The 20,060-nt window shown below is 43.0% G+C and overlaps 1 protein-coding gene across 1 annotated transcript in view; it reads left to right on the plus strand.

Annotated features, from left to right (window-relative positions):
- mtus2a (microtubule associated tumor suppressor candidate 2a) overlaps nt 1-20,060 on the plus strand; it is a gene marked incomplete at both ends in the record, with an annotated part of 63,656 nt that overhangs the window by 13,832 nt on the left and 29,764 nt on the right. The window contains 1 exon segment of the mRNA XM_080435954.1: nt 16,001-16,252. Within this exon segment, the coding sequence (XP_080292080.1) occupies nt 16,001-16,252 (252 nt within the window).

Consider the following 20,060-nt stretch of genomic DNA (forward strand, 5'->3'; position numbering starts at 1 on the left):
GAAAGTTTAAGACGTGGACGTTTCCCATTCCATACAAATTTAGATACAGCTGAGTGAAGCTTAGTCCAATACTGTGATGGCGGTGGCAATGGAAGGCTACTTAAATACTTAATAACGGAAACTGCTCATTTTACATTGTTAACCAGTAATTTAAGGCTATACTGGATTGTTTGGGCAGGCTGGGTGGTTGTTGTGGCTGTTCTGGCAAAGATAGTTTTTTTTGTCAATGTGATCAGGGCAAGAAGGTTGTGTCCCATTGTTGTAGAGTAATATGCTGAATTGCTCATATAGATCATCAGTGACAGTATATTTTGAATGAATATTGTTCATGTTTGTGGAGTTCTTTTTTTCAGTATAACCCTCGATTCATAGTGTTCATTTAAAATGAGATATTCCTCTAAATCTGGGTAGAAATGTAAAAAAAAAATACATCATCCGGCCGGCGCCAGCAATAGGTGCCCTTTTGAAATTCCAGCCTTAATCAATTACAGCCTGTCCCTATTGGCCGTCTAAGAGCACCTACCAAGTTTGGGAAGTTTAGCATGCTGGGAACTGGAATTATGGCTGTTTAACTCTTTGACTGCGGTTGACTCGATAACGCGTCAATTGCTAGTTTGTCCAGTTGGCCGTCGACGCGTTGTTTAATCTCTGATCGCGCTATTCTGATTATTTTTCATTCTAGGTTTCGAGTTCCACTTACTTCACCCACACCTGCATCCGGTTTTATGACGCAGATTCCGTTTCCGGTTTTCTTTTCTTTTTTCCCGGTCATTTTCGGCCAGAATAGGGAAACACACGTTTTTTCACACGGTATAAAAAACGAACGGAGAGGTCCACTTCTATAATCTATAGTCTGGGTGACGAACAGTCATCGCTGTCGTGTATCACATCGTAATTTTGGCCGATCGGAGAATCTGAGAACACGTCACATCCGGTTTGACGTATTTCACTGTTTGGCTCTGTTTGGGGGGGGGGGCAGCGAGTCAGCGAGCTGATGAAGGTGTCTATTTGCTGCTCTCTGCTGGTGGAACCATCGTATGTGTTCAAAACCGCAGCTAGACAAACTATATGAAAATTAAATAACAAAATAACAAAACAAAAAAACACGAAAATCGCTGGCACTGGGGGAGTACTTTATGAAAATACTCTGGCAGTCAAAGAGTTAAAGCCCAGCCAATAGGGATACAGAGGGGGGGGGGGGGCTTAAGCATTTACATAACACAAAAAAATATAGGTGAGTGGTTCTCAAAGTTCTAAATGGACTCTCGCACTGCAGGTCTGTAAGCCTGAGAGTGTACAAATGGAACCAAATGGACTTGTAAAGGTCCATGCCCGGCAATATGTCCGGGCATGTTACGGGTGTCCTTGAAAGTTTGAGAACCACTGATCTAGGAATTAAAATAATAAAAAAACATTAATAATTGTTCAAGTGCAGCTCCAAGTTAGTAAAATAATAACACAAATAATACAGTAAGAGTATAAAACAGTAGTGAAACATCGACTGAAGCATTCAAAATACAAGGTAATTGATGACTGAAAATGACATCATCATGTGATAAATAACATGGTATCAGATTGGCATAGACTGGCATACTCGGCAATACCGATACCAGCATTTTAGGCAGTATTGGAAGCTTCTCCGATACTTTAGTATCGGAAGATTTTCCGATACTTTACTATTGGAAGCTTTTCCGATACTTTAGTATCGGAAGCTTTTCCGATACTGGTATCAGTATCGGAAAATAAATAAAGATTGAATTGAATTGAATTGAGTATCGGAACAACTCTAGAAACGAGCAGTTTCAGTATGGTATGTGCTCTATTAGGCATGCTTACTGTGGGTTCTCTTGTTTTCTTTCCTTTGTCTTGCACTCTGCTAGCACTGCTGAGGGTGTATAGTGTTGTATATTGTATGATGTTGCATTATCTTATTTATAGTTTTTTTTTGCCAACTTACTGATGGTGTTGCTTTGACTGTGATGTCTTGCAATCATGCTGTATCTGCAGTACTTTTTTCTTGCCATGTAATCTGTATTCTTAACACATTCCCTGCCTTTGATGGAAATTTCCGTCATTTCAAATCCAACGCAACGACATTGACAGAGATTTCCTCAATAAAAAAAAACGCTAGAGGGTACTCTTCCGCAACCTATGAATGATATATGAATGGGAAGGAATGGACGGATGTGATGTCATCCCAAAAGATTCACTTCCGTCCACTCCTCGTTATGAGATGTAGAAAAACATTTTTTTTTTTTTTTTTAAACAAGCCATATTCAACTGCCGGCTACAACAGAATGGACGATAGCTGTAAAAATGTTTTTGTTCTGGTGGATATAGACGAGACCCTCCCAGACAGCTTTTTATTTATTATTTTTTTAAATTTTTATCCCGCGATTTTGTAACCCTTATTTTTCACCCGGTGCCAATTTTCTAAGTGATCCTGGGCGCTACACTCCCCTCACCAGCCTAGGGAGGCCAGGGCCGAGCTCATGCCTCCTTCAATGCATGAGAGAAAATTGACCTTCTTGTCATCTGACAGGGGGGAGTTTCCCTGGTTGGACGTAGCGCGTGGAAGGAACACGTTATTCCAACCAGTTCCCTTCTCCTCCATCAGGCTCTTGACACATTGTTTTGTCACATTGTCACATTGTTTACTGTGGAATGATTTTTCTCCACTGTGGATACGGTGGTGTGTCTGCAATTGACTTAACCGACTGAAACTCTTGTCGGTTTTTCTCCACTGTGGATAAGTTGGTGTTTCTTTAGACTACCTAACTCACTGACACTCTTGTCACACTGTTTTGTTTTTCTCTAGTGTGGATACAGTGGTGTCTCTTCAGACTATACAAACGTCTGAAACTCTTGTCACATTGTTTACAGTGGAAGGGTTTCTCTCCACTGTGGATACGCAGGTGTGCCGTCAGGTTACCTAATTGACTGAAACTCTTGTCACACTGTTTACAATAGAAAGGTTTTTCTCCAGTGTGGATACGCAGGTGTGTCCTCAGATTACCCAACACATTGAAACTCTTGTCACACTGTTTACAGTGGAAAGGTTTTTCTCCAGTGTGGACACGCTGGTGTTTCTTTAGTTCATCTAAGCGATTGAAACTCTTGTCACACTGTTTACAATAGAAAGGTTTTTCTCCAGTGTGGATACGCAGGTGTGTCCGTAGACTACCTAACTCACTGAAACTCTTGTCACACTGTTTACAATGGAAAGGTTTTTCTCCAGTGTGGATACGCTGATGTTTCTTCAGGTTACTTAACTGACTGAAACTACTTTCACATTGTTTACAGTGGAAAGGTTTTTCTCCAGTGTGGATACGGTAGTGGGTCTTCAGCTCACTTAACCTACTGAAACTCTTGTCACACTGTTTACAGGTGTGTTGTTTCTTTCCTGTCAGTTTATGTGTATTTACTTCTCCTGGTGGTGTTATGAAGGCTGTAAATTGTTGACCGAAAGATCTTGGTTCATCTGTGTCTCCTTGTTTCTGATTGGTTAAAGAGCTGGGTATTTCATGACAGGCTACTGAGGGAATTTGTCCATTCCTCTGCATTTGGCAGTAGCCTAAGCCATTGTGGCTGCTCTTCATGTGTTTATTGAGAAAGACCTGAGTTTCAGAAAACGGATTATCTCTCTCTATACCTCCATCGCTGTCTCTCATTTCCTCTTTGTTTCTATATTCCATTCCCTCCCTTTTTTCTAAAATCCATTGGCAGCAGGCTACAGCTTTGAAGTGGACGTGTAAAGACATCTTCACACTTTATTTAGGCTGTTCAGAGTTCTGGTCTTACAACACAAACTGTTGCCAGCGTGCCTAGCAATGCCGATTTGTGCAGGCACTGTAGCAGTTACTCCATGAGTTTTTCTCTGCTGTGCTTTTTATTAAATTGTATTTTTATTAGGGCCTGCACAGTAGTGCGAAGCCTTATTGAAACGGCAATGATTATTATTATTCTTTGCACAAATGAATCGTGTTTTTGAGGGGCAATACGTACTCCAAAAGTTAGCCAGGACCATCGATCGTCGTGCACGCATCCATTGTTTGCGTGTGGGTGCTCGCCGTGGAGTCCACAGCTATAAACAGCACTGCACAGCGTTACAAACGGCGAGATATCTGGCACTCAAAGTAATGTTTTAATAAAATGCTGGCACCCGTTGTGTTAATGGGTTATGAGACGATTATGAGTTGTTTCTCACGCTGATCACTGTACTGATTGTTGTTTTAGAACTGGGTTTTTTTCTGTCTATTTGAAACATTCACTCCGTGCTTGAGCTTATTTGTAATCAATGTTTTGTGTGTCATGCATTCATGCAAATCGGCAGGCCTAATTGTTTTGTGCTCATGTCTGTAACTTATTTTGTGTTTGCTACAGTACAACAGAACAATGATAACCAAAATAGTAATGGCACTTGACACTATTTGCCCATTGCTATAAGCTGTATTCTCCCTAGTAGTCCTAAAGTAAAAGCTTTTCATAAGCTGCTAAAATATCAGCACATAATGTATGTTAGTGTGTTATGATTGGCTGCTGTTAATACCCTAAACATGTAGTAATCCTGGTCGCTATACCGCCTCCCCCATGACAGCCTGACGGAGGGGAAGGGAACTGGTTGGTTCGTAGCGTGTTCCTTCCACACGCTACGTCCTACCGGGGAAACTCCCCCCTGTCAGGTGACAAGAAGGTCAGTTGGCTCTCATGCATTGAAGGAGGCATGAGCTCGGCCCTGGGCTCCATAGGCTGTGGGGGGGGGGGGTGTAGCGCCCAGGATCACTTAGAAAATTGGCACCGGGTGAAAAAGGGTCCAGTCTGTCCACTCAACTTACAGTATACCATCCCCGCACCCTCCCCTGTCCCTGGCTGACTACTGTTTCCACCCAGCTCAACACTGTGTAGCAGTGGTTCTCAAATCTTTTCATGTCAAGGACCCCCAAAATGATGTGTGTTTGGCTGCGGATCCCCATCTCAAAAATATTCTGTGCCAGGGATTTTTCAAAAATAGCAGATCTACAAGCTCAGCGCGGCACTCGGTGCCACGCTATGAGCTTTTTTATAAATTATGTATAAACTGGTTAAAATGATTGTGACACTATATTAACTAATTTAACTGGGGGCCCCCTGGTAACCCCCCCCCCCAAGGACCACTGGGGGTCCCTTGGGGGGGGGGGGGGGGGGGGGGGGGTTACCAGGGGGCCCGGACCCAATTTGAGAACCAATGCTGTATGCAATACAATTGTGGAACACACTAAGCGGGGACTTTTGGAGAGAGAAAGAGACAGAAAGTGCGGACAGAGAAAGACGTGGGCACAGACAAAGATAAAGCACTGAAAGTGAGGAGCGTGCTATGGTTGGGTATAGCGTCACAAACAAAGAAACAGACAGAGACATGTGATGTGGATGAAAGATTCAAAGTGAGGCGAATATGGGATTAAGAAAAGGATAAAGGATATGTTTCCCCTTCTCTCCTGAACCATCCACCACCATCATCTTTTAAATCAGCTTGGGGCTCTTTGGGGGGGGGAGAGGGGGCGGGGGGTGGCATAACTCGCATCTTCTCATCATCTCCCAACTTTGACACTAACACACACACACACACACACGCACACGCGTGCACAGGTTCACTCCCACGCATACGGGTACAGTCAGAATTGCATTGCAGCCAGTGGAAGACTAAAGCGAGGAGTTCACCACTCATTGTGCACACCGCTGCAAGGCAATGACATTAATCACTTCCATGCATGCTTTATCTGCACAGTCTCCCAGGATATGATAACCCAGACGGAGTGTACACTACACACACACACACACACACACACACCCCCCCCCCACACACACACACACACACACACACACACACACACACACACACACACACACGTATGTATGTATGTATGTATGTATGTATGTATGTATGTATGTATGTATGTATGTATGTATGTATGTATGTATGTATGTATGTATGTATGTATGTATGTATGTATGTGTGTGTGTGTGTGTGTGTATATGCAGTACCGACACACCCTCTTACAATAAATAAAACAACAAATATACAGTACATAGTCGTAGATACACAAGTGTGACAATCACATGTACACAAAGACACACACGCAGGCAACCCACAACCACACACGCATCACATACATACATACTGTAACTGTTCAGCCTAGTGTTGTTTAGCACCAGGCCTTCCCTATCATAATCCCTATTAATGCATATGTATGGGGTCTTAGTGATGCGCGGCCCTCTGGGGGAACTACAGACTTTGAAGTGCAAAACAATTAACGCCTAAGTAATGCCAGTATCCCCTGCTGGCATCATCCTTCTTTCCCCCCTGTTCTGGCCTGCACCAGGGCCCCCCCACATACACACATGCACATACACACACGCATGGATAAACACGCCCAGTCATCACCAGTATGAAGCAGAGTGCTGTATGTAGCGTGGATCAGCGGGTTGTGTGCATGCGGGGGGGGGGTTGTGGATACTCTAAAGCAACTCCTGGGGAGATCTGACTCATTTGACTCATGCAGATGTGTGCTGATGTTACGTAAATATCAAACACAAGTCTGTGTTTGCTTGTATGCTTTGTGCGTGTGTACGTGCGTGCCTCATTGTATATTCATGTGGTTGTGTGTATTGATTTGCTGCCGCATGTACAGTGCAATATTGTGCACCACGCGCAAAATACATGTTCACGTGTGTTTCATCCAAAACTCATCAACACTTTTCCAAACACCAAACATCACATAAGCCGATTTCACGAATTAATACATGTTCAAACAGAGGGGTGGGGGGGGGGGGATATTTGGTCAGAATGAAAGCCAGTAAGATCAGTTGTTACTGCTATGGTAGTCAGAGTCATGTGAATTAGACAGCATTCCAGCAGTGGTGGTTGGAGAACGTGCTGGTGTTGCTAAGGTGTCACCCATTACAATTTATCAATTCATGTTTATTTCACATTCTCTCTTCAGAAATGTATCTTGAGCCCTTTCCCTAACATTTTGGTTACACGAAAATAACAATTAATAAACAATGATAAACTTAGTGACTGTTACGTATTATCATACCCTGGCACACGGCATAACTATAATTCACATTTTGGATTTACCATCTACACTCTTATCTAGCTATATACATTTTTTAAGATTTCACAAAGGGTGAAAGTGTCAGAAAACTAATAATGAAAAGTTTAAACTTTGAGGCACCAGAATATTCACGGTCCAAACACTTTTTTATCAGGGGGTAACATTTTAAGATTACAGATGTGTCTGCCTGTGGCCACCATCAGTGTACAATGATGTTTTGGTCATCTTTTTTTATTGCAAACCAGAAAACAAATACGGTTGAGAACAAAGGGGAGACATAACATTTGTATTAAATTGTCAAATTAAACTGTAGGCATTAACAATCTTTCTTCAATGAGGAAAAGCAAATTGCAGAAAGATTCTCCTAACCGGCCACATTCATCATGAAACCACCCATGGCTTCCATAAATTGTGTACCCATCTCCTCCCAGCTTACACTGTCGTTAACTCAGCCATTTTGCTTGAGTGCCTCTGCAGGGAGCGGGGGTGCATTAAAGTGGTGAAATTGAATAACATTCAATTTAACGCCCTATAGCAGAGATCAATGTAGGCTGTCTCGAGTCACCTTGGTTTCTAATTAAAGTGGGTTGTTTTTTTTTTCTCCCTCATTAACGTAAATGTCTCGGAGGCGCTATTGACAGTTCTGGCCCTGATTTTGTAATGCATCTCAGCGGTTGCATGTTTTGCCGCGTGCATTAATATTTTTCTATTCTTAAGCATGTAGATGAAGTTCTTCTGGTAATAAGACAACATTTCAGAAGAGATTGATTGGTTAAAGGAGAGAACAAGGTTTAACCCATTCGATCCGGGAACGCATCTCTGTCATTTTTAGATTTTTTTGGCTATTCAAAAACAGCAGATATACAAGCTCATAGCGCGGCACTCGGTGCCGCGCTATGAGCTTGTAGATCTGCTGTTTTTGAAAAATCGTGAAGGTTTGTGAAAATCTTTGAGTGTATATATATTTTTAAAGCGAACATTTGTAACTCAAATCTTTGCTTCTGGGGGTCCCTGGAACAAAATACTTTTGAATACACCTTTTCCAACACCTGTACCGGAAACAGAGGGGTATAGAAGAAAAAAAACTGTGCAGCAAAGTCACATTTCGTTTTTACAAATTATTTTCTCTCCTGCATATTGTAATGTTATATATGAATAATGAGTGTTTTCAATTACCGGGAGCGTGGGCCTGTGGCATCTGGCCCCCTGATTGGACGGTTGTCAGGCCCACTTCTCCGCCTGGTCTCTCAGAGGGGATGAATGGAGGAGGAGGAGGGAGACAGGAGCGAGGCCATTTATCTTTAATGATTCTGACCCCCTCACTCAAGAAGAGCGGGCTGCAATTTAATCAATGCGGCACCGAGGTAGAGATGGAGGGAGGAAGGGCGGGAGGGAGAGAGAGATAGAGAGAGAGAGAGGGGGGGGGGGGGGGATGAGCATGTGGACAGGAGCTCTTGGGGATGGGCTTTGATGGTGGATGGGTGTTTCAGGGTAGCATCGTTGACGGGACCCTCCCCCTCTCCACCTTTCCCTCTCTCTGTCACTCTCTCTAGCTCCTTCTATGTGTCTCTGACTCATGTACTATATCGTGGCTGTCGGGTGGAAACCATGTACTGTATGTCCAAAACTGTTAAATAAAAAATAATAATAATAATTATAAAATCAACAGACTTAACCACTTTCACTTTCACTTAAAAAATAAATAAAAAATGAGTGAGCTTGTAGCTATTTTCAGCTACTTTTGGGTGACACTGTGGTATGATAAAGTAGGACTTTGAAAACATACAAAAAGGAAATACAAGGTTTCTGCCCGACAGCAAGGATATACACACGAGGCAAACAAATACACCTGCGCGCGCACAGTCCACACACACATCCATCCACACACACATGTCCACTGCCATGCCTGACCTGTCGATCTTCAAGAAGTGGAATGCTTCTGATTCGCTTTTTCCGCCCAGTTTGGGTGTTGTGTTTACTGTGCAGTGAGCATCGAAGCTCACAGCTGTGCCAAATGGAGAGGAAAGGAGGTCTGTCTACCTTATCTCTCCAGCCAGCAGGACATAATGCTCTTCCCCTGCTTGGGATCAAGGCCCTGTGCTGAAGGCTTCAGCAGCCAAAGATTGGGGGGAGGAGGAGGAGGAGGCGGGTGGGGGGTCTCCTACATGAGGCCTGTGGATTTGTTCACTGACCGCCGCGCGTGCGCGTGGGTGTGCGTGTGTGAAAGAGAGAGAGACTGCACGTTTCAACTGTTTTGCTGAGTGCTCAGAAGGAAGGTTTCTTTTGCTTACTACTACAACACTGTTGTGTTGCTGTCACTTACAAAGCCATGATTACTCTCCCTTTCTCTCTCTCTCTCTCTCTTTCTCTCTGTGTTTTCTGTCAATACCCTGTCTCATGTTCTCTCTTTCTTGTTCTTCTGCTATGCTTCATCGCTTTTTCCCCTCTTAAGACCTTTAAGGATATGACAGCACCCCTGCTGATTCATTGCTTGGTTGATATACTGTACAATCCATACAGGAAACAATGTTTTATTCTCGTCTTCCTTGGCCTTGCTGGACCAAGTTGTCGGCCTGCTTCAACGATTTCCAGTTCAAGGATAGGCACTGCATTTACAGAGGAATTCTTGACACAAGGACATGAGTAATGCCTGCCAAAAGTGTCACCTGTGACTGAAACCTATACAGCCTTATAACATAAGGCTGTATAGGTGCACAAATATGACAAGTGCACTTGTCATATTTCATGTCGCTGAATCCCAAAACTTGGCACCAGATGCAAGCAGCAGTGGCATGCTGCCTGGCCTGTCCGTGTGGACAGACTGAGCCAAAATGTGTCAGAAGCAGTAGAAAGTCATCGTCTTCTGTGCTGTGGTCGTTAAGGATGCATTGATCTAGTTGGAACAGTCATGCAGAGAGTTTTTCCTGCAGCCCAACAGACCTTAATCAACCCAGGATGTTAAATGATTCATGGGAAAATTAGTATTCTGTGTGTACTGATCTGAACCTCCTGTTTGGTGTGTAACGAGTTCATTGAGTTCACGAAAGCACACGCACATGCGCACATGCAGTAAACACACACAGAACACACAAAAGGTAGTATCCGCCAGCGGTAGGCTATTTACAGTACTATATTTGTGGTGTTGAAACTTTTCAGCCACCCATGAAATTGAGGCTATTATTCTGTCAGCCCTTAGTGTACCTCCTCTCACTGGGGAGCTGTCCTTTCAGCACCACACAACACAGGAAAACAGTGACTCACCATTCAGCACCACATACCACAGCAAACCGGCGGTGACTCACACAAAACGAAATACCAATGCAGCTCATTACCAGACGAGTGGGCGCTCAGGGAACGGTGCTTTTGCCTCGTTTACCATTGTCTGTATTCTTGATATGTCTGTCTGGCTCATATTCTGTACATTCTGTTGGACGAATGTTTGACCTCAGGAAGGCTGAGGCTTTTTCTGCTTTTCTTAACATAACTGTTAGGCCCTGGCCCAGGGGAAACCTAAGGCGGAACAAAAATGTGCTCTCCCCCCCTTCCCTGATCCCAAGGATGACCAACATACTAGTTAACAGTCCAAGGACAATTTGTTATAGTTTAAAAGTAGTCAGTATCCAAAACAACAACAAAAAAGGACCTCAATTGATATCAACTAACCCACCTAAAAACAAAACACGAAAATGTTCCCTACCTCCCTAACCGAATACAGCATTAAATAGCATTAAACAAAAAGGCCTCCCACCCCTACCCTTTCATTGACTGTTAGTATTTATCTTAAATTGAACACTAAACAACACTACAATTAACACAAAGAGCTACAGTTGGTCATGGTGGGAGCCAGGCAGGAGAGAGAGTAGTTGACTGGTGTCAGCTGCACTTATATCCTGGAAGCTGTCAAGGAAGGTAAATCAAGGAAGGGACGCGCTGGACGCTGGGCATGCACCATTGACGCTCATGGGTGGCAAACTCGCACTGGAAGTTTACTGAAATACATTGCAGTGAATGAGAGTATATCACAGGTTGTTTTATTACGGGGCCAGAGCTCAGCTCTGGACCTGTATTAATGTTCCCTGTATTCTTCCGAGTCTGCCACTTTTCGCAGTTGTGGCTGAACCGTGCTGTCGCTTTTTACGAAACTCAGCCATATGGTAGATGGTCATGAAAAACTATCAAGAAATAATTCTCACAATCTTTCGTCCAAAGGTGGCGCTATAGCACTCAATTGAAAATGCCAACTTTGAACAGGTACAACTCATGCCCTGTTTGACCTACAGCCATGAAACTTGGATACACATATGCGTCTCCTCATGCTGAACAACTTTCACCCTCTGACTTTTGACCTCTGACCTTTAGATCTCCCACCATTTTGAATTATATGAAAAACAGTCATTGGCTCCTAACTTCTGCATTTTTTCACTTATGGAAAATCCCAGGAGGAGATATATTTTAACTATTGCAGTTTTATGAAAATTATTCATCTGCCCCTAACACACACATGCAGACTCACATTTCTTTGAAACTTTGCAGAAAGGTTGAGGGTCATTCCAATTATCACTGAAACCAATCTTACTCCAATTGGCCAAAGGAGTAAAAAAATAAAATAAAAAATAGCAATTTTTTGAAAGCAAACTTTAAACAGGGATAAGTCATGCCTCGTTTGGCCGAAAGGCGTGAAACTTGCTTACACTTGTGCCTTGACTCATGAGGAACACATGTATCACTTTGACCAGTAAGCTCCGCCCTTAGATTGTCCGCAATTTTGAGCAGTTTGAAAAACACTTGTTTTTGGCAGTTCTGGCTTAACCGTGCATACGCTTTTTACGAAACTCGGCCATATGGTAGAGGGTCATGAAAAGCTATCAAGAAATAATTCTCAAACTCATTCGTCAAAGGGTGGCGCTATAGCACTCAATTGAAAGTACCAACTTTGAACAGGTACAACTCATGCCCTGTTTGACCTACAGCCATGAAACTTCGATACACACATGTGGCTCTTCATGCCCGACAACTTTCGTGGTCTGACTTTTGACCTCTGACCTTTAGATCGCCCACCATTTTGAATTATATGAAAAACAGTCATTGGCTCCTAACTTCTGCATTTTTTCACTTATGGAAAATCCGCCGCTTTTGTTTTGTCGGCAAAGGTCCTAAATTCATGTGTAAAATGTTTCGTGCAGATTACTCAAAAATCCCAGGAGGATATAGGTTTTAACTATTGCAGTTTTATGAAAATTATTCATCTGCCCCTAACACATACATGCAAGACTCATATTTCTTTGAAACTTTGCAGTAATGTAGAGGGTCATTCCAAATATCACTGAAAACAATCTCACTCCAATTGGCCAAAGGGGGGCGCTATAGCATTTTTTTTTAAATGCAAACTTTAAACAGGCAAAAGTCATGCCTCGTTTGGCCGAAAGTCGTGAAACTTGCTTACACTTGTGCCTTGACTCATGAGGAACACATCTATCGCTTTGACCAGTAAGCTCCGCCCTTAGATTGTCCGCAATTTTGAGCAGTTTGAAAAACACTTAAACCCAGGATTTTTCAGCTATTTGCGTGAAATGGTATTATCTGTCTGACCTCCGTTTTCACTAGATTAGGTCTGTTGGTCCAATGGCTTCCCGCTTAAATGAATGCCTCACAACCTCAAGGTTGCCGGTTCAAGCCTCACATGGTGCAGATTTCATTTAAAGTGCATTCCAAACGACAAGACTGTATCAATGAATACATGTGCAATTGTTAAAGATAACAATGCTTATTTGAGAGGGTATGTTTTTGCAATGTATGACATACTTCATTCTGAAAATATCTGATCTACAATCTCAAAACTTTTCAGATAGCAACGTTTTGTGAGCTCTCTCTCTCCAGTTTCCATGTCTGTCTGTCTCTCTCTCTCCAGTTTCCATTTCTCTCTCTCTCTCTCTCTCTCTCTCTCTCTCTCTCTCTCTCTCTCTCTCTCTCTCTCTCTCTCTTCAATCTATTCCGTTTCCATGTCTCACTCTCTCTCTCTCTCTCTCTCTCTCTCTCTCTCTCTCTCTCTCTCTCTCTCTCTCTCTCTCTCCAATCTATTCCGTCTCTCTCTCTCTCTCTCTCTCTCTCTCTCTCTCTCTCTCTCTCTCTCTCTCTATCGGTAGATGGTTAGGGAACCAGTGATCTAGAGTAGTTAACAAAACAAAGGCCTGGTCCGTCAGGGACGGAAAGAGTTATATATATCAACAGACACTACAAGGACTATCATATCTCTAGCTCAATGAGAAGAAAGGCAGCCTATGAGTCCGGAGGTCACCGGTTCGATCCCCGTCCCCGACGATGTGTGAGGTGATCGCGATTTGGCATTCTTACGCATAGTATTTCTTGACGTTAGGGGTAGGCATAGTTTTACTGAGGTTAGGGTTAGTGAGGGTTTAAAATGCTCATGTTTATTGCATGGTCTTCTTTCTGTATCATCTGTGTGAGCTGCTTTTTCACCATTTCAGGTCTGTCGATCCAATGGATTCTCGCTTAAGCGTCTGCCTGACAACCGCAAGGCCGCCAGTTCAAGGCTCACTTCAGGCAGACTTCATTTAAAGCGCAATGCAAACAACATGACTCTATCAATGAATTCATGTGCAATTGATAAAGATAACATGAAATGCTTATTTGAGAGTATGTTTTTTCAATGTATGACATACTTCATTCTGAAAATAGCCGATCTACAATCTCAAAACTTTTCAGATAGCAACGTGTTTCTGAGCTTGTAGATCGGCTGCTTTCACTGGTTCACTTTTATCTTCAACAGACAACCTCAGCCTGTACAAAGCTATAGCACTATAGGTAGTGTTGCAGCATGTCAATCCGAAGGTTTAGGGTTCGATTCCTCTTAACACATCGACCGCCAGAGGTTAATCTCATAATGTACTCACCAGTGCCAAGGTGTTTTTGTTGTTTTTTTGTTTTTTTCATGTCGCCATAGATCTTGTTAAAATCCTTAAGATTGAGCTCTACACGGTCTGTTTACATCCGCGAGATCTCCCTGTATCTCCCAGTGAAGATCGCGTGTCAAACGGGGTATCCATGTTGTAGTTAGAGCGGATTACGTTAAACAGTGAAATGCGAGGAGAAAAAACAACAGGAAGAGAATTGAGTTTCAGTTTCGTCTGTAGAATGGGAGCGGGCGTGATCGTCAAAACCGGATCCCAAATAATTCTATTTCCGGTCATCAAACCGGAAACGGAAGTGGATCAAAAAAATTCCGAAAGTGCACCCGGACCGCGCATGCGCGAAAAGACCGCAGCCCGTAGGGCTACGGTCTCGGCGCTTAACAGTTGGATTTAACGGACCGTAGGACTACGTTCTTGGCGGTTAATGTGTTAATGGCTATAGGTTGAGATGTCCAATCAATCCATTCTGCTTCCATCTCTCTCTCTTCAATCTATTATGTTTCCATGTCTCTCTCTCTTCAATCTATTCTGTTTCCATGTCTCTCTCTCTCTCTTCAATCTATTCCGTTTCCATGGCTCTCTCGCTCTCTCTCTCTCTCTCTCTCTTCAATCTATTCCGTTTCCACGTCTCTCTCTCTCTCTTTCTCTTCAATCTATTCCATTTCCATGTCTCTCTCTCTTTCTCTTCAATCTATTCCGTTTCCATGTCTTTCTCTCTCTCTCTCTCTCTCTCTCTCTCTCTCTCTCTCTCTCTATCTCTCTCTCTATCTCTCTCTCCATTCACTGGCCCCGTATTATTGCTGCTTGCAGCTATATTGATTACTTGTTTTTCGATGTATTTTTATTGAGTCATCTAAACAGCGGCAGGTATCGTTTCTGGCTCAGTAGTAGCGCAAGATTTGGTTGTCCGACTGGCAACGATGGACAGTCTTGTGACACTTTGGCACGTTCATTAACTTACTTTGTGCTCTTTAGATACATAAAAGTATACAGTGTGCACATCGAAAAGCAACACAGCAGAAAACAATGTGTGATATGTCTTCTTTTACTTTCATGGACCGAGTATTTTACAAAGGTCTCAGTCATTCAGAAATAGTGATTATTTATAAGCTGGTCCACCGTTGGAAGTCCCGGTTGCAGTTTTCCACCCAGTGCGACGAATCTGCCGGCTATTGCTGAATAGAGAAAATTACGTTGGTGTCTCTTTCATAATTTACCTTCCTTGGTCATCTCCAGGCCAGTCAGCACCCAGGTCACCTCCTGCTCAATCACACAGTCCACCAACCATCACACACCACCTGGAACCAATCATGCACACCCACTTCACCACACCAATCACACAACCATTTGCAACTCAGTCACAATCAAAGGAAGACACATATACCACATATAGAGCCAATCCACATACAAATAAATAAATACGACCTCAAGGTCATAACAATAACAAAATATTTGAAAGCTTTTAGAATACCTGATATACCTGATCATTCAATAAAACTAATTTATTTCTTGTACCACATGAACTGAATTTGTCCTGATAACCAACCGAGATGCTACAAATGGCTTTTCTTCACTCTGTTCGTCTTTTTCTTTTTCTCTGTCTGCTTTTTGTCTGGAAGGAACAGTGTGCTCTCCTTCACTCTGTGCCCACACTAATTAAAGCACCTGTGTGTCTGTGCTTCCTATTCACACCCTGTGCATGTTAATTAAATGCCCGCCACCAAGTGTCTAGACAGAACAACAAATTAACCAAAATGATATGCCAACACCAAAACGTAAATAACAGCTCCTACTGTTCACCATCATTAACTACTACTTCAACTATACTTGCTCTTGCCTTTTTCGTTACATTTAAATGCAATTTCTACTGCCAAATAACATACATAATGCCAATCACCAAACAGACAAACAAACAATAACATAAAAAATGCCAAATAATCACAAATAAACAATATTTCTTGTGTGTTCTCTCAACAGAGGAGCAGAGTTTCACTCCTGCACCGACACCTTCAGCTCCAGTCCCAGCTCCAGGCCAGTCTCAGGCCCCCAGGACCCTGCTTCCGAAAGCCAGCCAGTCAGGCCTTCGCCCTCCGGGCTTCACCTCCAGCCGCCTTCCCCCGGGTCGCCTGGCTGCCTTCGGCTTCGTGAGGAGCTCCAGCGTGTCTTCGGCCTCCTCCTCGGCCCACTCTGCTGACAGCGCTCAGAGCGACCCCTGCAGGACTGGCCACTGTGAGTACCTGCAGTCTGTTATTCCTGTTGTTGTTGAACGTCTAAAAGTAGCAGTTTAAGACTGTATCCGTTGGCAATAGGGACTCTGGGAACCGTTATACATGTAATACCTACACAGGCACATCCTTCCCTGCCCTCCATTTCTGTTCAAGATGGACCGTCTTTGAAAACACTAACAATATATGGTTGCTACTGTGTTATGACTGCGTCGCAAGTACCCATCATCACCACCACCATCATCATGCTGCATGTTTTATTACCATGTCTAAGAATTCCCCTCTTGAGTATTATTTTGCATAAACAGCCCTTCCAAAACATTTCCATCCCTCCTTATCTCCACCCAGTCCTCCATTTTGAGCCGTCACATCACATGCAAATGTCCACTTATGTCCCATGCTGTAGAAATAAAACAAGTAAAAATGAACAATGGAAAAAATATGTATACTTGAAGATATATTATATATATTTGGTCTATGGAAATAGACTAAATATATTTCGCCACTCCAAAACCCCACTTTTGGATAGCCTGAAGCCCCTTACACACCGGGGGCGAATTTTTCATGCGAATAATACGTGGAGCTTACATGGAGCGAAAAAGCGAAAAAGCGTCTTTTAATTATTCGGAACGAGTCCAAATTTTGCGTATATTCGCATATTCGCCGGTGTGTAATGACCTTTAGTCTTTGATATGATATTTTCAACCCTTTTATGTAAACTTTCATGTTGTCCTGCTCCCAGTCATGTCCTGGTAGGTCAACCACTTAATGTTCAGAGCACACAATCACACCACACTGATCTAGTGTGTGACCTGTGACAGTCTTTCTAGGTCAAATGCAACCCAAATCCCCTAAGGAAATATACACACACAGTCTAAGTCATGTAGGTGCACTCAGCGGTAGGCATGTAACGATTTCACTCAACTCACCATACGATTTGAATCACAATATCACCATTTTTTAAACACACATTTATTTTCCAGACAAATGACCGAAAAATCTTTTATTTTCTCTTACACAAATTTATTTTCTGCTCTTTTATTCTTTTTTTTACAATAACGTGTTTTCTCTTATCCTCTTTTCAATACAGTAGCAAATGACTGAAAACTTCTCTTCTTCTCTCAATTCTCTTACAAAGATCCTGTATTTTCTTCTTCTTTTGGGCTATTTTTTGCACCGCGATATCTTTTTTATTTAATCGATTTAAATTGTCACCAGTTTGAATCGATTGTAATCGATTTACGATAAATCATTACATGCCTACTCAGCGGTGTAGTGGTGTCTGGGTAGGAGTTTGTGCTGAGCCTGTGACATATCAGGAGGACCCGCACATACTGCAATTATGCATGTATGCATGTGCACACTACTACCGCCAATGGCTAATCTTAAGCCATTTCTAGTTTCAAAGCAACTGATACAAATAAATAGCCATCGTCACCAGCTCACAGTAAGAAACAAGGTCTATTCACAATGTATACAGGTGATACTAAAGCATAGCATACATGAAGTTCATCCTTTGCATTACGATTACAAACTCTGTTTGAAACATAGCCTTATGTTATAGCTACTGTTTACCAGAACAACATGCTTTTTTCCCCACTGTTCTTTCACAACTCGTCGAAGTAAATAATTGATTGGGACTCTCATCTGGGCTTGTAGATCCAATTATCTCTGTATGAGCAGAGATTGTTTTTCTTTTTCTTTTGGTTGCCTTTTTCTTGGTCTCTGTGCAGCTTAGAACTGTGCTTTGAACACCACTGGCTGTCTGTCGGATTGGTTGGCTGGCTGCCTGGTTTCGCTGGCTCAGTACGTGATAACTCCATGTGTTTTTAATGTGACCTACATAAGTAATGCTTACTCCTCTTCTCCCAGTTACAGTTGACGCTGTCGTTCACGTCAGCAACCCCTGTTATGTCATCAGGAGACATCCCATGCATTTCCTTTCTTTGAAATCATCAGCACTGGAACACAGATTTTCCTTTCCCATTGGAGATTGAGGCGGGGGGGGGTGAAATCTGTGGGTGGAAACTTGTCAGTTACTGTGTGTGTGTGTGTGTGTGTGTGTGTGTGTGTGTGTGTGTGCGTGTGCGTGTGTGCGTGTGCGTGTGTGTGTGTGCGCCAACCACATCCATGGGTGGCATGGGGTATGAAATCAGATTTATCTATGTCCCAAGTGGAAGATGGGGTAGAGGAAAAACCTGAAAAGAGATGTGAGGGCCAGAAATGAAGGCATTTTAATGCTTTCTTCCAAAGCCTTCCCTCGCTCATGATGGAGGGATGTTAACCAATGAATGAATGGTAGTCTAATTGCAAGTATTGAGCAAGAAAATCGCTGTGTGTGTGCGTGTGCGTGTGCGTGTGCGTGTGTGTACATGCATGCCTTTGCAACCATAGCAGTGCACAGGGCAGTGTTAGAATCAATTTCTACTGGGCTGGCAGTTTGGAAAAGATGGAGTCTCTCTCTAATTAATGTAAGCAGAGAAAGAGGAGATGAATTCACAGCAGCACGGAGCCTTAATTAATGAAATACCACAATGAAAGCACGCGCGCGCGCACACACCCACACACACACACACACACACACACACACACACACACACACACACACACACACACACACACACACACACACACACACACACACACACACACACACAGGTGTTACACCACATAGACACATCACCAACAAAATGCGCTGATCATGTATGGAGAAGCTCAACATCAAGACCCTCTGATTTGTTCTTCTTCGTGTGTGTGTGTGTGTGTGTGTGTGTGTGTGTGTGTGTGTGTGTGTGTGTGTGTGTGTGTGTGTGTGTGTGTGTGTGTGTGTGTGTGTGTGTGTGTGTGTGTGTGTGTGTGTGTGTGTGTGTGTGTGTGTGTGTGTGTGTGTGTGGGTAAGGGGAGTGGCATGGTTTATTTTGAGCTTTGGGTGCGTGTGACCTTTTCGCTCCGAGCTGTTTGAACTGATACACTCCACTTGACCTTCAACACTACTCTGGGCATTACATTTGATCTCTGTATGTCTCTCTATCTCTCTCTGCTTCTCTCTCTCCATCTCTCTCTCTATCACTCTCAAACAAGGTATTTTTGATCTTTATCCCTCTCACTGTTTTATTCTTTGTGTATCTGCTGGAGAATGGGAGCGTATGTGTGCTTGTACACATACTCTCTCATTAGCTCTTGCCTGTGAGTGTTCATGTATATTGATGGGTGTCATTTTGGGACCCAGAGCACTGTGCTCTAACAACAAGCAGACTGACAGATGAGTTGCAGCCCCAAAACCTCAATGCCGTGTTGTCTGGGCCTAGTTGCACTTTTCCCCATTGATCAGCAGGCACACACAGTGGGCTCCATTACTGTGAATGGCGTGGCCAGGAGAAATCATTAGGAAACAGAGCCGAGTGGAGGGAACAACTGCAAGGCTGCGATAAAGTAGGTTAGAGATAGTCCCCAGAGGTTAAGCTCTCTCTCTGTCGTGGCTCTTTAAGATTCACACTAATCAATGGGTGAGGTGTGTCTGTACTGTACTGTATGTGTTTATGGCTTTGTGAGAACCACAGATGTCAGATTTTACATACAGTGAGGGTTAGGGCTTGGATTTAGGGTTGAATTACGCTTAGATTATTATTATTATTTCCTTTTTTTAATTGATTTAACACAACAGGAATCATATACATATACATAGTATACTACTTCTTTCCTAGGAAAGATGATAGAATATTGTTTTGCCGGTGAGGTAAGAAACCCTAGGAGGGCTTATAGGAGAACCTCACTGTTAATAATCGTATTCCTTGCCGATAATCGTATCGATA

This window comes from Gymnoscopelus braueri (genome assembly GCF_963280865.1).
Source record: "Gymnoscopelus braueri genome assembly, chromosome: 8".
NCBI lineage: Eukaryota > Metazoa > Chordata > Actinopteri > Myctophiformes > Myctophidae > Gymnoscopelus > Gymnoscopelus braueri.